The sequence below is a fragment of the Lygodium microphyllum genome, chromosome 17 (assembly GCF_053477565.2).
Source record: "Lygodium microphyllum isolate KBCC chromosome 17, Lygodium_microphyllum_v1.1.10, whole genome shotgun sequence".
Lineage (NCBI taxonomy): Eukaryota > Viridiplantae > Streptophyta > Polypodiopsida > Schizaeales > Lygodiaceae > Lygodium > Lygodium microphyllum.
This window is the reverse complement of record NC_141151.1, coordinates 24,810,993-24,827,333: the sequence shown is the minus strand read 5'-3', so window position 1 is coordinate 24,827,333 and position 16,341 is coordinate 24,810,993. Positions and strand designations below refer to the sequence as shown.

Genomic DNA, 16,341 nt, shown 5'->3' with positions numbered 1-16,341 from the left:
TGTGCAAGACGGATTGCATACTTAGCTAAGTGCAGTTGGAGGTAGGCTCGGGTGGGGGTTCGTAGGCCCTTGCCCCCAACCACACATAGCTAGCTATACAATGCCTCCTAAGTAGAAGCTCTTGATGTTGAACATTGTAGGGAAAAAGCGCGTGACCTCCTGCTCCCAACTGCACCTAACTAAGTATGCAATGGCTCTTGAGTAGAAGCTCTTCAGTAGGATCTCAAACTCCGTCCCAAGGGGGAAACGCTCCCTTGCCAATAGATACGACAAGCGACGTGTGAACGAGCTCCTTAACTAGGATTGACAAAGGAGAGAATATTCTTGGAGTGGGATGGGCCATGGGGCCAGAAATCTGACGGCGGCGAGATGCCGGGGCCGGCAAATCTAACGGCCGGCTTTCAGGATGCAAGAACGCTGGCGCTCCTTTTGCATTATGGATGGAGTGGGAACATTTTCTTTCGTCTGTTCTCCTCTGCGTCTTAAAGCTTTGTTCGCCATAGCCAGGGTTGCTGATCCACCGTAGCCGTAGCCTTTTTGCCTTTGCCTTTCGATAATCTCTTTCCAGGCGCAGTTAACTTCTTCTCATCGTCGCCTTCCAGGAACAGTTATCTTCTGCATCTTGAAGTTTTGTCCGCCATAGCCGGGATTGCTGAAATCAGCCATAGCCATAACCTTTTCGATCATATCCTTCCAGGAGAAGTCACCTTCTTCTTCTCATCGTCGCCTTTCCTCCCACCTTCTCTTCTCTCTTCTGTCCAGCCATCGCGCTCCGCGGCTCCTCTCTTTTACCCCCTCGAAACCCTAACTTTTAGCAGCAATGCAGCATCTCGTTCTCTCTCTCCATCTCCCCTTTCTTCGTGCCGGCCCGTCCTCTCCCGCTAAACGACGTGCCTTTTTTGGTTAGATATGGGGAGAGGAGTCAGCGGCCCTTCCTCCTCTCGCTTTCATCGTCCATTTTCCGAGGAACTACCAGGATCTTTCAGCTTTGCCGTTCTCCATGGTAGGCCACTGGGCCTGATCAAGTTTTAAGCCCTGAATGCATTCGTTTACATCTTAATCAAGCCTAGCCATCGCTCGTTTGATTGTCAGAGACATCACCGCACGGCTAGATCAAAGGAAACCTCTTCGATATGCCCTTTCGTTAGAGAACCATAATCGATACTGAATATCCTTGGGATTCCTTGCGTCTTCACGCTAGTTTTTGAAGAGCTTGCTGTCGGTGCTGGTCATCGGGTTTTAGCAAGCACTTTTTGAATGTGATAAAAGGTGCACGGTACATCTGATTCTTCCCGCAGATCAGCCCACCGGGGAAATCCACAACCAGTCCTTCAAGAAAGCTGGAACGGTTCCAAAACCCTTCGGTTTCACTATGAAGTTCGGCAAACTCATTCAAGCAATTATTGATGCAGCATTGCCTGCCTGGAAGGATAAATTTCTACATTATAAGCTTCTCAAGAAGCGGCTCAATGCTCTAGTAAGGGAAGTGCTCGAAGAGGACATAAACAGGGAGGAGTTTCCTTCGGCAAGTGGGGATGCAGACACCCTACTTTCTGAAACAGAGCTCATTGATGTAGGCACCGCAATTCATGAGTTCAGGAATGGAAGTGGCAAACGAGGGAGGATATTGGAAGGCAGAGGGCCAAAGAGACAGAGGCTTTTAGATGCCCATTTTAAGCGTTTCATGGAAGAGGAGTTCAAGGGCCTCCTTGAGGAAGAGCTTATCAAGCTGAACGAGTTTGTGGTTGAGAAAGAGGAGGAGTTTATTATCAAATTGCAGGTATTTTGTTGAAGAAAGAGAGATCATCGCTTTTGCGTCTTATTAAATTTAAGAGGCATGCCTGTATTTCTTATTCAACTTAAAGGCCAGTTAGCTAGCTGCAGCTCGATTTTTCCTGCTGTCAACAGAGATTTCAATACAGGATACATGGGAAGTGCTAAAATGGGTGACTAATGTGCATCACCCAGTAGGCTCTTTATGTTTTTGGTGAATAAGTCCTGACATTTTTTTATAAATACGCCAGCAGCGGGGCCTTGCTGCACATTTGAGTGAGCAGCTGATAGAAAATGAACTTGGTACAGGTTGTCATTGAATCGAGTGTTCGAGTCAGCCTTTTTGTAGTGAAACTTCTTCCAGAATAGTTAGATGTTGGAATTTCTTCAGTAATCTTGCTTTATGGAAGTTGTGTAAATTTATTTCTGTGAATTGTTTGGGGTCAAGTTCCCAAACTTGTGAAGTTCTGCTAAAAGGCTAAGATTTAGACCTCTCACACTTGCCTTGTCGCGAATTGATCAGTGAGGGCGTGACTCTGTTTTCTAAAACTACATCAGAACTCTCCTTACAGCACATGGTGGTTTTCAGGATTTCAAGGAAAAAGTTGAGAGATTAAGGGATCTGATTGAGGCCAATGCCAACAACCATATGGACGTGATAAATCTGCAAAAGGATGTTGTCGTGTTCCATGGAGAGATGGTGCTTTTGGAAAATTACAGTTCCTTGAACTACAGAGGTAAAATTTATCAACATCTATTTCTGTGCGATTGTGCTGTTCTTGTATGCATGGATGACATGATTTTAATCTTTGCAGGCTTGGTCAAAATTGTCAAGAAGCACGATAGACTAACAGGCGCATGGTTGCGATTGTCATTCATTCCTAATGTTCTTCGCCAACCTTTTTACAGTATGGAAATGTTGTCGAGACTTGTCAGGGATTGTGAATCCAATCTCTTGTCAGTATTTCCAAGTCCCTTGGGGGATTCAGCTGATGGCTCTTTTGAAAGGGATACACAGGTTGCTGTATTCCAGGACAACTCTCTGTTCCATGAGGACGAGATTAAAAATATTCACACAAATACTATGGCTGCATTGCAGACTATAAGGAACATCAGCAGGGGTAGTTCAACGTACAATGTCTTTTCTGTTCCACCACGTGAAGATGATGATGATTCAGGCTCAGTTGTGGAAGAGGGCTGATTTGTACATTTCTATTTGTTTCTTTTAATGTCCATCAGGAAGCTTGAAGTATGACATAATTTCTTGTTAATACCAAAGCTTCAGCATATGTCATACTAGTATACAAATCCAGAGCAAGAAGTCATTGAATGAACTTGTTCTGCAGTGTACAGGAGGCTGAGGACCCATTGTTAGGCTCTTCCTGTTTATAGAGAATATAAATTTGTTCAATGTCGAGCAGCTATGTACAGTCAAGTTTGAAGGGATCATACTTTTCTTAGTCCCAACCTAGAGTTTGTTTTCCTCCTGAAGACAATTGCTCACAAGATGTGACCTTTATTCAATGGTTAATAAGGAAAGCATTATCTGTGTCCTTCTTAAGACAGAGTAGGATTGTAACGATTGCCACTTCTATTTCCCTGATTGGTAATGAAAAGCCTAAATATGTGAAAGCATGTAGATGTCTACCACATTCTTGCTCTAGTTTATGGGCCTCCTCATGCTCTGACTATGAGTATTTTTTAATCACGCACTTGAGTTATGTTGCCTGATGATTCCATCGATGGATCTTGTCCATTTAAGAAGTTAGACAAAGTTTTTCAACTCAGTGTCCTGTGTTATTGGCCATTCACCCTTACAAGGCATAAAAGAATAATTCTGCCTTGTGTTGACTTTGTCGTTGCCATGCGTCTTGGGTGGATGCAATGTCTATGCATTTGAACATACTCGTTTCTTATGGCAGCTCACCATCAGATTGACAGATAAATATCCTATGCTTGTGATTGCAAGGTATAAAAGCAGACGTCCAGTTCTTTTGAGAACATCGATCAGGGCAATCGAGTGCACTCATAGACGTTGGACCCTACTCATTTCTCAAGCTGCTCATCATCAGATTGATAGGCAAATATCCTGTGCTTGTGATTGCAAGGTATAAAGGCATAGACGTCTTCCAACACATTTGAAAACTAGTACATCAAAACCAGTTGGATTGGCTTTTCTTTAGATGTCTCCCCTTTTTCGGAGACATGAACCAACATGGCTGCAAGGTGTCACAAGACATGTAGCTGCTTTGATTTTGTGAATTATGCCCTCTCTCTACATGCATGTACACAACATTAAATCCTTGGACATCCTGGATAGGTGCTCACAACATTGGCTGCTGACCATGGGTGATCCAAGTGGTTCTATAGAAAGAACTTGGGGGCTTCTTTTTGACAAACATTGTGTGGTTGCAATTTTCGGACTTTGGTAGTCCGGTCCAGGCAATAGGATAGTGTGGGTTGGCGGTATATGACATTAGACCTTGTAATGGGACCTTGGCTAATTATTGGTTTTATGTTGGGAGGTGAGATTTTTGTATGACCCTTTGTAATGCTTGTAATGGCTAGTTATGCTGTGTGTAGGTTGGATCTAGGTGGATGTCTCAATGAGACCAAAGAAACAATATGCTCTCTACCACATGATATGACCATAGGCATTGGCCATTGAGAGTTCATGGAATGGTAATGATTTTGTGTGGTGGGTCTACTTCAACCTTCAGTAGGCATGGGGACACTCAAGTAGGTGGTTGTTGATGTTGGGTCACGGGTGTTTGTAGGTTGGACTTACATGAATGTATTAGTGATGCCATCGGAGATGATATATGCTCTCTACCACATGATATGACCATAGGTGTTGACCATTGAGAGCTCATGGAATGGTAATGATTTGGCATGGTGGGTCTAGTTCAACCTTGAGTAGGCATGGTTACATTGCAATAGGCGGTAAGTACAATGAAGGAAGATTGTTACTTCATACTTATGCATGGGTTGTTGATGCTGGGTGTTTGAACTTTGTAGGTTGGACTTACATTGATGTTTCAGTGATATTTGCCCTCTACCACCTGATATGACCATAGGCACAGAACCATTGAGGGCTCATGGGATGGTGATGATCTAGCTTGGTGGTTTTACTTCACTTTTAAATAGACGGACTTGGGATGCTTGAAGTGTGAGTAGGCATAAAGATGCTCAAGTAGATGGTGAGTATAGCAAGGGAAAATTGTTACTTCATATTATTTATGGATGGTTGGAAGTATCGTTGATGGCTCATTGAATGGTGATGATCTAGCTTGGCCGGTTTACTTAACTTTTAGATAGGGTGATATGGGATGCTTCAAGTGTGAAAAAGGAAACGAATGCTTACGTAGATGGTAAGTCTTGTGAGGGAAAATTGTTACTTCATATTCTTTTATGGATCTTTGTTCAATTCAACATTAGGGTTTAAGGCTACACTACAAAGTGAGATTACTTCTCCTCTCTAACATACTTTGCTCAAATTAAAGTTGATAGGTGAGGGGAAAGAGTAGCTCAAAGTTGGTTTGTGTGGTCAAGATGGTTGGTGAGGCATAATTGGTGACTAGAGAAGCTTTGGTAGGCCTACGAGGCCTAACCTTGAGAGATGTACCTCTTGGGTGTTATGTAAAGAACCATTTTCTTGTGGGTGGTACTTGATTGGGGCAATTTATGGTCCAATAGCTCAAGGGTGGTGACCACTCGAGGGTCATGGGCTTGGGCAATGTCTCATCAGTGTTTTTGCATGCAGAGAGGCACTGTAAGTTGTTGCATATAATGCACCTCATAAGAGGTGTCACCCCCAGAGAGTGGTGCTCCAATGGGTCATCTCTAATAGGGCCACCTTGAGGGCCATGTGATCGGGCAACACCCTGAGGGGTCATCTTTGGACTTTGTACGTCTTGGGTGGTGCTTGCTCATCAAGCAATAGTGCAATGACCTAGGGGCCAAGACATAAAAGAAAAATGCCATGTATGGTAGCTTAATGATGCAATGCTCAAAGTCTAAATCCAATCTGGGTAAAACACAATGCACGGGGTAGCCATATTGTAATGTTGCCATGACCAAGATAGGGATGGGTGATGGGTGAAGACCTTTGTTTGGCTTATAAATGGATCTTACATGGATGATTTTTTACTATTAAAGAGGTTAAGAAAAGTATAAAGAAAGGGGGGGGGGGGGGGGGGGGGATACTTGGTGTTTTTTTTGGTATTGTGTGCTTTTATGTTTATCTCATTTGTAAAACTCATTACCCCTCTCACCTTAGCAAATCAACCATACTTGTTTTGTTGCTCAAGTATTATACACTCACATGACGCATCTCTGCACTAGATGAGTGTCCCACAACAATACGTCAATTAGAGCATATTTGTACTCCTAATTCCACATAGGCATTTACTTCTTTCTAAAGGTAGCCATCTCTTAGAAGGAAAATCACAAATTTGCATTCTCTACTCATGCTTGCAACGACGGTGTCCTTTTCCATCCTAGCCCCTTTAAGGGTGCAAGAAGGAAGGTGACAACAACAAGGATTAATTCATGGTTGAGTAGATGGATGCTATATTTTGCTTTACATAAGTTTATGGAAGTGTAATGGAATAATTCAAATCATGTTGCAAGGAGAACACCATGGTCATAGGTTGTGGTGTATCCAAAGTCAAAATCCTAGCTATGCATTGTGGGTGTGGGGTAGCAATTGTGACCATGGATCATCTTAAAATTCTAAGGAAGCTTTTTAGCTTGAGATGGAAAAGGTGATCTTGAGACTTAGAAGATCTAGGCATTCTACACAAATGTAGGCACTTGGCAATGCAATCACGATTTTTTGCACACCTAAGATGCACATCTTTTAACAATCACACTCTCTAGGGTATTAAAGACCCCATGGGAGAGTCCCAAGGTAGTCGTAGCCCCCTCTTAGTCAACAACTCCTTGGGAAAGGAGATGGTGACAAAGGGAAGCCTTCTTGAAATCATGGAACGTAGTGTTCATGAAAAACCTTTTAGGTAGTAGATATAAAAACCTCTAACTCAAATTTTTGGATCAAATAACATGTATTTGCCATTTTTATAACTAAAATTTTTTAAGAGTTCAATGTTTTAAACCTTCTTTCAATTTTGAAAGTTCTTTAAAAAAATTTGCAATTCACTTTACATTAAGCCTCGGTTTTTCGACTCTCGAGGGTATTAAAGACCCCATGGGAGATAGTCCCAAGGCAGATGTAGCCCCTTCTTAGTGAACAACTCCTTGGGAAAGGAGATGGTGACAAAGGGAAGCCTTCTTGAAATCATGGAACCTTTGAACGTTAAGGGGCCTTGAGGTACCTTATTAGCCCACTAGGCTTAATGACCTTGAAGCCTAGTTGGATTATCGAGAGATCAAGGTCCTTCCATGAGAGGAAGAGCAATTCCATTTTGTCTTGATTGACTTTGGAAGTGGTGAGCTGGGAAAATTGAGAGTATCTCCATGAGCTTGGAGACTGAGTTTGTGTCATGAAGGATGGTACATGTGGAGATAACTTGATACGGTCTTGAGCTTAGGATATAACTTGATTAGTCTATTGTTGATGAAAGATGGCATCAGGTTGGAGTTCCTGATGTAATTCAACAGGGCTACTAAGTCATCTCCACATGATGTATCCCATAAGATTTGGAATGTCTCAGCTGGGAGGCCATCTCGGCTTCATGTTGTGGACTACCTCCTCGGGTGATTGCTTCATTCAGAAAAGCCTTGGCCCTCCCATCATGATCCAGGATCGTTGGCGGCCTAGTACCTACAATGGAAGCCAAGTGCACTTTGGAAGCTTGAGCTATTGAAGTTTGATCACTTACCGGCTCCCCTTGTTGGTTCAGCACGACTGGGCTAGTGGGCGTTGGTTGCCAGCTCCTATATGCTCCTAGACTTGGCCAATGCCTTTTGTCTTCCATAATCCTTCGCTACAGCCACGATGGCCGCTTGGCATTGTAGCCAACAGTACTCTGGAGTGATCTTAGGGTCTTTGGGTTGCTCCCATGCTCGAGTCAGCTTTGACAGAAAGCTCTCATCATGGCCCCTGCTTATTGCCTGATAATAGAATCAGCTTGCATACAGCCAACATTGGCAAATGATCAGAAGTTGCCATATCTTCCAAGAAAATAATTAATGGTTCCGTCCACCAACCACCACATGGAAACTTAACTTTTGGAGAGAGCGATGATCTATCCTTGCAGTGAATCCGGTTCGTCTGCGCACAGAAGTTTTGATCCACCAATGGCCCTGTGTGAGCGAGTTGCTCGACGGAAGGCTTTTTGTTGGTCTTCTTAGCAAATCCTTTGCTATTCATTCTTTTAGGTGGTGGGATGTTTTCTTCGTTCATCTGCATGTTGTTGGAACATGCGAGCTCCTTGGTTGATGGAGGTTTCCCCCTTGCCGAAGAGGGGGGGTGAGGGGGCGGACATATTGCCCTTCCCTTCTTTGTTGGCTTAATTAGGCATTATCTGTGTCGGTGTTTTGCCCCACTTTCTTGGTATCTTCTCCCATTGCCTCTTTGGTGGTCTTTGAAGGCATTTGAAGGCATGTGCACCTTTAGGCGACTGAGAGGCCATCTTCATGCCAACTTTGCTGGGGCAGTTGTGGGCAAGGTGGCCATTAGCTTTGCATAGATAACATGCATATCACGAGAAAGTTGCAAACTTGACACAGACAAGCACTTCCATTCCTAGCGGATCTTGGAGTTGGAGGTCTTCTGGGGGTTCGTTGCACCTATCCTAGGGTATGCTTGCTAATTTGATGAGTCCCCAAGAAGTGGTAGAGGTTGGGGTGTATAGGACTTTGCCTAGAGTGGTTGCAATGGCAAAGACTTCCACAAGGAACTTTAGATACAAGACTAGATAGTATATAGACCCATATCTAGTAAATGTACACAATTTTCTAGTTAGTACTTAGGGATTTATCGAATGTGAAGCTATATTAACTGGTAAAATAAGTTTTTATATGGTAAATAGAGATGACTTTCTATATAACATCTAATGTAGCCATGCATATTAGATTAAAATATCAAGTTATAACTAGTAAAATAAGTGTGGGTAGTCAAATAGAGCAAATTTATATAGTCATGCTTATATAACCAAAATAAGTAACATGCATCACAATCCATACGCTTAACTATTAGCCATGTAGAACAATCTCATCTCAAATAAGATAATGTGAAATAACAAATATGTTTGTATGGATCCAAACTGTACATATACTCTAAGATACACATTTGGGTTGATTTTTAATTCTCACAAACATGGCACAAAAATGTTACACATCAACAAATAATAACAATAAAGTATCATTTTCTAGACAATATGGATATTTCGATTTCACATTAAAACAAAATCTTACCCATTCAATTTGATGGATGTAAAGCTTAGAATATCTCCTCAAGTGCATAATATACTTAGCTAACATTAACACAAGCACAAACAATGAGTAAAAGTTATTTGGGCGTCTTACAAACTAGGGCACACCCATCCATCGAAATAAAAAAGATCAAATTATAACGACATTTTCCTTAAATACATGATATATATGGGCTACTCCTAAGCATGCGGAAACTTGAAGATGGGAGCTCTAAATTATGGCTATGGTACATTGTCCATAAACTAAGATGGCTATATTAAGTGATTTAAAAGCCACATTTTCTACTAACACATGGCATCTCCTCCCTCCTTCATGAATGCAAGGAATTTAGGGCGCTAAGCAAGGAATAGGACATGATGGGACACTGAGCACAAGCATGAAGTAGTAGAAGTAAGAAAATGGGATGAAGATGGATTATGCCAACATGTTACTATTGGAGAGAACATGGAAGAGTTGAAGAAGAAGATGCAAGATGATATGAAATCATTCAATAAGAAGAAGAGAGGTACCATGTGCATGGAGGCTGAAAAGCATGTGTTGCATGCTCGAGTGAAAGACTTGTTGCCACACATTTGGAAGAGGTATGTTGAGTATTCTCTATATAGCATGCATTGCTATTTTTATAGAAGGGCCCCCCTTGAGGATGGGTGGGTTTGCCAAATGGTTCTCACTCACCTTTAGATCAAAAGCGAAGATTGCTTAATTTTTCTTTGTCATGAGAGGTTTCTTTCAAGTCTTGGTTTCAACTAAAGTAGAAAGAGACCATGTTTTGGATTTAGCTATTTGGTTCAAAGGGAACCTTGTTTCCTCACTCCCATGGCATGCTGTTTTTTTAATCCCTGATGAGGTCTTGTAACTTGAATGCCTATCATGGATTAGTTTTCTTAGCCTTCTTTTCCTACTCAATGGAGAAGTTTATGTGCTACTAGAAGCTCTTGGCAAAGTGCTCTATGTTCCTGCAATAGCATCAACCAATCGATCATTTAGTGTAGAGAAATGGGCTTGTATACTTTGGGATATATGAGGAAGAAGATCCTTGAGATGCTTAAGATTTTTTATCCTCATGGGATTGAGTTTCAAGTCAATGTTAAACTCTTAATCTTCCATGACACATGCTTCATATGCAAAGATCCAAGTGGGCATTTTGCAAAAGAAAGCTCAGAGAGGGATGGAGTTGAAGAAGTGCAACATACAACTACTCTTGCCACCCAAGGAGAAAAGAATCAAGATAGGAAATAACTTCATGCAACAGAATCACAAAAGAAGGAGAAAAAAAAAATCTCATATATTGAGAAGGGTGAATGAAATTAAGGAAGCAAACAACCCTGACAATGAGAAATTGAAGGAGGAAGCTAACTATCAACAAGGATCTTAGAGATGTTGAGGTTGAAGTATGCCAATGACAAAGAAAATCAAACATAAAGTCTCTGGAGTCAAATGAAGCTAACTAGCAACAAGGGATCTTAGAGATGTCAAGGTTGAAGCATGCGAACAACAAAGAAAATCAACCATTAAAGTCTTTGGAGTCGAATGAAGGTAAGAAAAAAAAAATCCTTCAAAATCTTGCTCATAATCCTCTTGTTGACAATACTGTTTTACTATCCTCGATGGTGAGGAAAAAGCCTATGATGATGGATGTTTCGTCTATGTATAAGGATAGGATCTTAAGTTGACTCACTACGATCTCTTGAAATGTAAGGTGCTTGGGAAGCCCATCCAAAAAGGATCTATTTAGGAGGAAAAAGAGATGGAAGCTATTTAGGGTGTCCCATTACCCCATTACTCTTTGCCATAATCACCCTTTGCTTAGAAATTTGGATTGGTGTAGCACACAATGACCAAGGGGCCTCCCATGCCATAAGCACAACACATCATCTCGCAATTCTTTGCCAATAATAACTCCACCATTGCACAATCAAAGAATAAATTAGTAGATGCATTGTTAAAAGTGTATGATAGTTTTTTAGAGCTCTTTGAGTTGGTGATTAGTATGAGAAAATATAACAACACTATGAAAAGGTAGGAGCCCAAAGCACTTGAAAACCAGAATCTAAACAAACTTCTAGCATAAACCTAGAGTATAGTGTTGAGTACTACAAAAGAAAGGATTTTAAATAAATAGTGGAATTTGTAGTAAGCTTCTTAATATCACATGAATATTTATAATACTTTGCTACAATCAAATATGTATTTAGGGAGTCTCTTGCCTTCAAAGCCTTGAAACACCCACCATCGAACACAATATTTCAAAGCCTCGAAAACACCCACCATCTAGTAAAATATTTCAAAGGTAACATCATTGGGACTCATTTCATTGTGTCATAATCAAATGAGTTCATATGGAGGAAGAATATTCAACAGTAGAGAGAATGATTCCAACTTGAATACATATCATTATGTATCCAAAAGCAAAATGTATCAAAGGTAGAAAAGCGTCCTAGAAGTGAGGGAAAAAGATGCACTGATGGTCTTAAGACATCACTACAAAAATATGATAATGATGATAGTGCAAGGATTTTGAATATTAAGATGGTACATCATACAACCCTTAGTGGAAGTAAAATGTAAACTTTGAGAGATTTACATATTCACATGGATCTCAACATTATTGGTAACTCAAGTCTACCATCCAAGTTTTAGAAGAAGCAAGAGAAGGATCAGTGAAATGTAGATACGCTATTGTGATGATGTGTGAGTTATCCAATAGAAAGAATGTTGAGATCTAGCTAGGAAAACCAAGTAGATAACTTTCCCTAAAGGTGACAGAGTCCACACGTTAGCTTTGGCTCTTTGCATTCTTTATTACGTTAACTGCACACATCTAGTAACTTAAAAATATGCTCAAACAATTGAATGTAAAAAAGGAAGGGGTGTTATACTGACATGGAGACGAATGATTGGCTCTGCAAAATTTGTGTGATGGATTGATTTGGGAAGTGGGAGTCCCATTGCTAAGGAGCAAAACCTGCACCCAAGTGGGAAGAAGCCAATCAACTCTAATTAGGAAATACTTTTAAAGTCCTTATTGTCAAGTTTAGGGAAATACTAATACTATAGTTTACAAAAGTCATACGTATTCATTTGTGATCCATATCTCAATGTACTCTAACAATAATTAGAAATTATAGAATAAAAATAAGCAGATTCATATGCCAAAATAAAAGGTCAACTCCACTTTTACATCATCTATTAACCTTCCTTATTCCTATTCCATAGTCATCATCAAATCATTATGTGACAAGTCGTAAATGCATTACATGTCATGTAGAAGCCAAATTGCATAAATCCATACCTTAGGGATGGGCATAGGTTTTGCATTACATCCACCTTGCATCGCTTAGATGTCTTTCCATGCCGCATTTCTTTATCAAGACCAAAACACTATTGCAAACATCTATTTTTGTAGACGTCCACCATGTGTAAAGGGCTCGAGTGTAAACCCTTGCTTAGATTTCATAACAATAAGTAAATACAAACAAAATAAGAAACTTTAAAAAATAAGTTTCTAATCTTGCCATAAAATAAAGATCTAGAGAAAGAAAGGCTTATAAACTAAATAAATAAAAAAGTACAAAAATAATTTTTGGATTTTTTTTCAAAAAATAATGATTTAAGAAAAGAAAATTATCACTACACCATTGGTAAAAAACAATCGTATAGCTTTCCTCGTTTACATTTTAGAGTTCTTGCTCAATACTCCACTATACGAGTCCTTTCTTTTTCTTTTCATTCATTTACAACACGAGTTCGTACTCTGTGCATTGAGCCAACACTAGGTAGCAGAAGAAGCAATGGTACTCTCTTGCTTTATATACTTCTACAATATTCTACCACATCTTCATCATTACTTGGCAGTCTACAATCTCCAAGGTAAGAAAGAACATCTCCCACTTTTAAGGGTTGTCTAATCAAAAAATGCAAATTGGTGCTTTTAATAATCTTCTCTATATTCACGATAATCATAACTAGTTGATCCTAAGAAGTACTAATGTTTCTGTTCTACTATGTTCTCATCGATATAGTTATAATTTCCCCTCAACGTGATTAGGCATAGTCGGAAATCTAGACAATATAAATTTAATTGATCATGGCCATCACCACTCCTTGATAGTCCATTACAAGATTCATCTTAATATGTTTTTATAATACAATATGGTTTTATAATATATATAACCCAATGTTCATGTTTTCAATGTTTTGAGGTTGTGATAGAGAAGTCCATTGTTTCTTGGTTGATTGCCTATTGTGTTGACAACCTCGCTTTTAGGGTGTGGAATGAATTGCATCCTTGCTTGGGATAGTCTAGAATGTAGTATTGGTGTAGTTACACTCCTTTATGCCAAGAGTATTTGACTATACAGATTGGATTGGCCATAGAAATGCAGGCTCTATATAGCATGAGCATGATCAGCTAAAATCGATAAACCTGCCCTACCTATAGCAGTAGTAGCAGAAATAAAATGTGCATAGATGTTGCAGCGCCGCTTGAGTGATCAACCTGCCATGCACTTGTTTGATTGCCATCTACCTACTCACAAATGCAGCCTGACTGATGCAAACGAGAGCTGTTGTAAATAACCATTGCTATTATAGATGATACATATCAACTGAATGCTGCAACCTGAATTATGGATATTGCAGGTTGTTGAAATCAGATGCTGCTCTCTGTTCTTCTCTACCTGGGAGGCCACATGCTCCAATGCCTTGTCCTTCTCTACCTAGGAGGCCATATACTCTGTTCTTCTCTGAATCACAAATATAAAGATTGGATTGGCCATAGAAATGCACGTTATAAATAGCATGAGCATGATAAGCTAAAACCGATATAGCATTAGGATTAGAGCCAAGATAATGGTGCAGTTGGAGTGATGATGGTGCTCATTACATCCACTGATCTTGCAATATCATGCCTGAATGTATATCCTACAATAGCATGCCTGAACGTGATAACAAAAGTGATCTGGATGCAGTTAGTTGGGTTATGCTAAATCGCATGCTCAATCAAGTATGATACAATGATCTAAAGAGGGGAGAAAGCTTGAGAAAATATGCTGAATGTATATCCCATAGCCACTATCTCTACTTGGATGTAACTACCCTGTAGAAAATATTTTTGATATCAACAACCACTTTCTCAGTAACAGTCCATTGGGATGTTGACAACCATCACCAACAGTGTCAGCCAACATAATTACGTATTTCTTGATTCTTGGTTCCTTCTCAAACCTTTTACTTGTTTTAGACGAATCAATATCACAACAAAAAGGAGATACCATGCTTGGCATGGTTAGTGCTATGAGACAATTACCATGGCATGTTGATGTCTTTTCAGTAGAACATCGTATTGCCCCATCTCCATCTTTTGGTTGTTAGACTTCATTCAAGAGCAAAATCTTAGTCAAACAATATGATATGCAAAACAATTGTAATCTGACCTTGAAGATTATACTTGAGCAGGAGCTCTTGAGCATAGCTTTGCTCATTTGATTCACTGATCTTCTAGTAGCATGCCTGAATGTATATCCTACATAGATTCACTCATCTCACAATAGCAAGCCTGAACGTATATCCTAATTTAGCATGCTTGATCTTGCAATAGCATAGCTTGGCTCAATTAGTTGCGATACATTGATATACCTGAATGTATGTCCTGCAATAGCATGCTTGATCTTGCAATAGCATAACTCTGCTCATCTGATTCATTGGACTTCTAGTAGCATGCCTGAATGTATGTCCTGAACCAGAAGCAGAGTCATTATTTGTGATCCAGAAAGCCTCACATATGAATCTCTTAACACTTCATTGGCAGGTGTGAAATATCATGCCTGAGTGTATATACTACATTCAAGAGCAAAGCCCATGTTAACAATGTTGATGTGGTCTCATGCCTGGCAAAGAAGAAGGTCTTACACTCGTCAATAATATCGTCGATCCCCATAGTGAAGTTCTTCTGACTTCCCTATGTTGTCCAGCATTTGCAGCTATCAGAAGCTTAAGAAGATAGTGACCAGACATGCTTCTAGTTCTGCTTGCTTCGAATCGCTTCTCAAATAGTTGCCTAAGTATACTATCTATCTTCATGTTCAGTTTCCACCGATGGCAATTAAATGTAGTTGGTAAAAATATGCTCAAGTAGGCACATATATGTTTCAATTACTGGCATCAAGTTGAATTTGCACATGATGTACCACCCTCAACTAGTTCAGGCTATCCAATCACACCAACTCTACACAATCATTAAGTTGCCCCTTCTCAGAAAATGGGCATAGGATTCCTGACCTTGAACCAGGGCTGCAGAGGGTGCATGATGCTTCATCGATAAGGATTTGTTGTTCATGCTACAGCTTAAACACTTGCTTGCCTTCTGCAACGCTGCTTCTGAATGCAGTGTGGGCAATGATAACTCCAATGAAGTTTCGAAATTCCTCAAATGCATCAATGTCTAATTCCCCTTTGTCCGCTTGATTTGCCCTATGCGCCATCATAGAGGTAGTGCAAGTAGCCATAGTTGGAGCCACAGTTTTGAGAACCTAATAAGGTGTTATTTTTCTGCATTTGACTACAAGCATGAATACAAGCAAACATAAAAGCCACATGCAAGAACCCTACCTTGACCTTATTGAGGAAAGGGCTGGAGTCATTATGCTGTGATCGGGCGCAGCAGGAATCGACAGCCTGCAGGGCATCAGGAGGAGGAGGAGCAGGAGGAGGAGGAGGACATGATCAGTGGTTTTCCCAAGCATATGGCAAGGTTGATAGATCTTCTTCCCACACCATGCAGGGCATGCAGGGTTGCACTCACAGTCCATTGACAGTCTTGTAGCACTAGAAGTGTGTGCCACACACATGCCCCCCTCTCCAGTCCAGAGAAGACACGGCTCTCTACTAAAAATTCTTATAAGTGGTTATATTTTGGTCCTTAAACAATTTGCATTAGCCTTATAAACAAGATATGTATGATTTCCAGTTTGAGCCTTGTAAACAAGATATATATGAAAATTTTTATTACACCAGTAAAGCCTATATAAGCCTTGTTTAGAGAAAGTTAGAGACTCTTCAAAACCATCTTTTCAATCACCTGTCCTTGCAAAATGTGTCTTTACAACCCTCCCTCTATTGCAAGCACTCGGTCACTTTATTGTAGTGTTGCCATTTTCTAACACAACATTA

General features: G+C 40.3%; 1 protein-coding gene and 1 long non-coding RNA gene across 4 annotated transcripts; one reads left to right on the top strand and one right to left on the bottom strand.

Moving 5' to 3' along the window:
- The first annotated feature begins 428 nt into the window (after positions 1 to 428).
- LOC148021699 (SPX domain-containing protein 1-like) lies at positions 429 to 3,421 on the top strand. Its single transcript, XM_087697191.1, has 3 exons — positions 429 to 1,780; positions 2,363 to 2,510; positions 2,589 to 3,421. Exons 1-3 carry the CDS (start codon positions 1,373 to 1,375, stop codon positions 2,972 to 2,974), a joined length of 942 nt encoding a protein of 313 aa, XP_087553317.1. The 5' UTR covers positions 429 to 1,372; the 3' UTR covers positions 2,975 to 3,421.
- A 3,513-nt stretch (positions 3,422 to 6,934) lies between these two features.
- LOC148021698 (uncharacterized) lies at positions 6,935 to 16,037 on the bottom strand. 3 transcript variants are annotated; one of them, XR_015694378.1, is made up of 4 exons: positions 15,781 to 16,037; positions 13,793 to 15,701; positions 12,464 to 12,616; positions 6,935 to 12,136 (listed from the first exon to the last, which is right to left on the bottom strand). It is a non-coding gene; the product is annotated as an uncharacterized LOC148021698 (long non-coding RNA). The 3 variants fall into 3 exon arrangements; XR_015694376.1 differs by having other exon boundaries at positions 12,464 to 15,701; XR_015694377.1 differs by having other exon boundaries at positions 12,464 to 15,642.
- Positions 16,038 to 16,341: the final 304 nt, after the last annotated feature.

Bases quoted from the DNA above. Each gene is read 5' to 3' on its own strand.
- LOC148021699 (XM_087697191.1), top strand. From the start codon at position 1,373: ATGAAGTTCGGCAAACTCATTCAAGCAATTATTGATGCAGCATTGCCT. The intron at 1,781-2,362 runs GTATTTTGTTGA...GGTGGTTTTCAG, and splicing joins AGTTTATTATCAAATTGCAG to GATTTCAAGGAAAAAGTTGA. The intron at 2,511-2,588 runs GTAAAATTTATC...TAATCTTTGCAG, and splicing joins CAGTTCCTTGAACTACAGAG to GCTTGGTCAAAATTGTCAAG.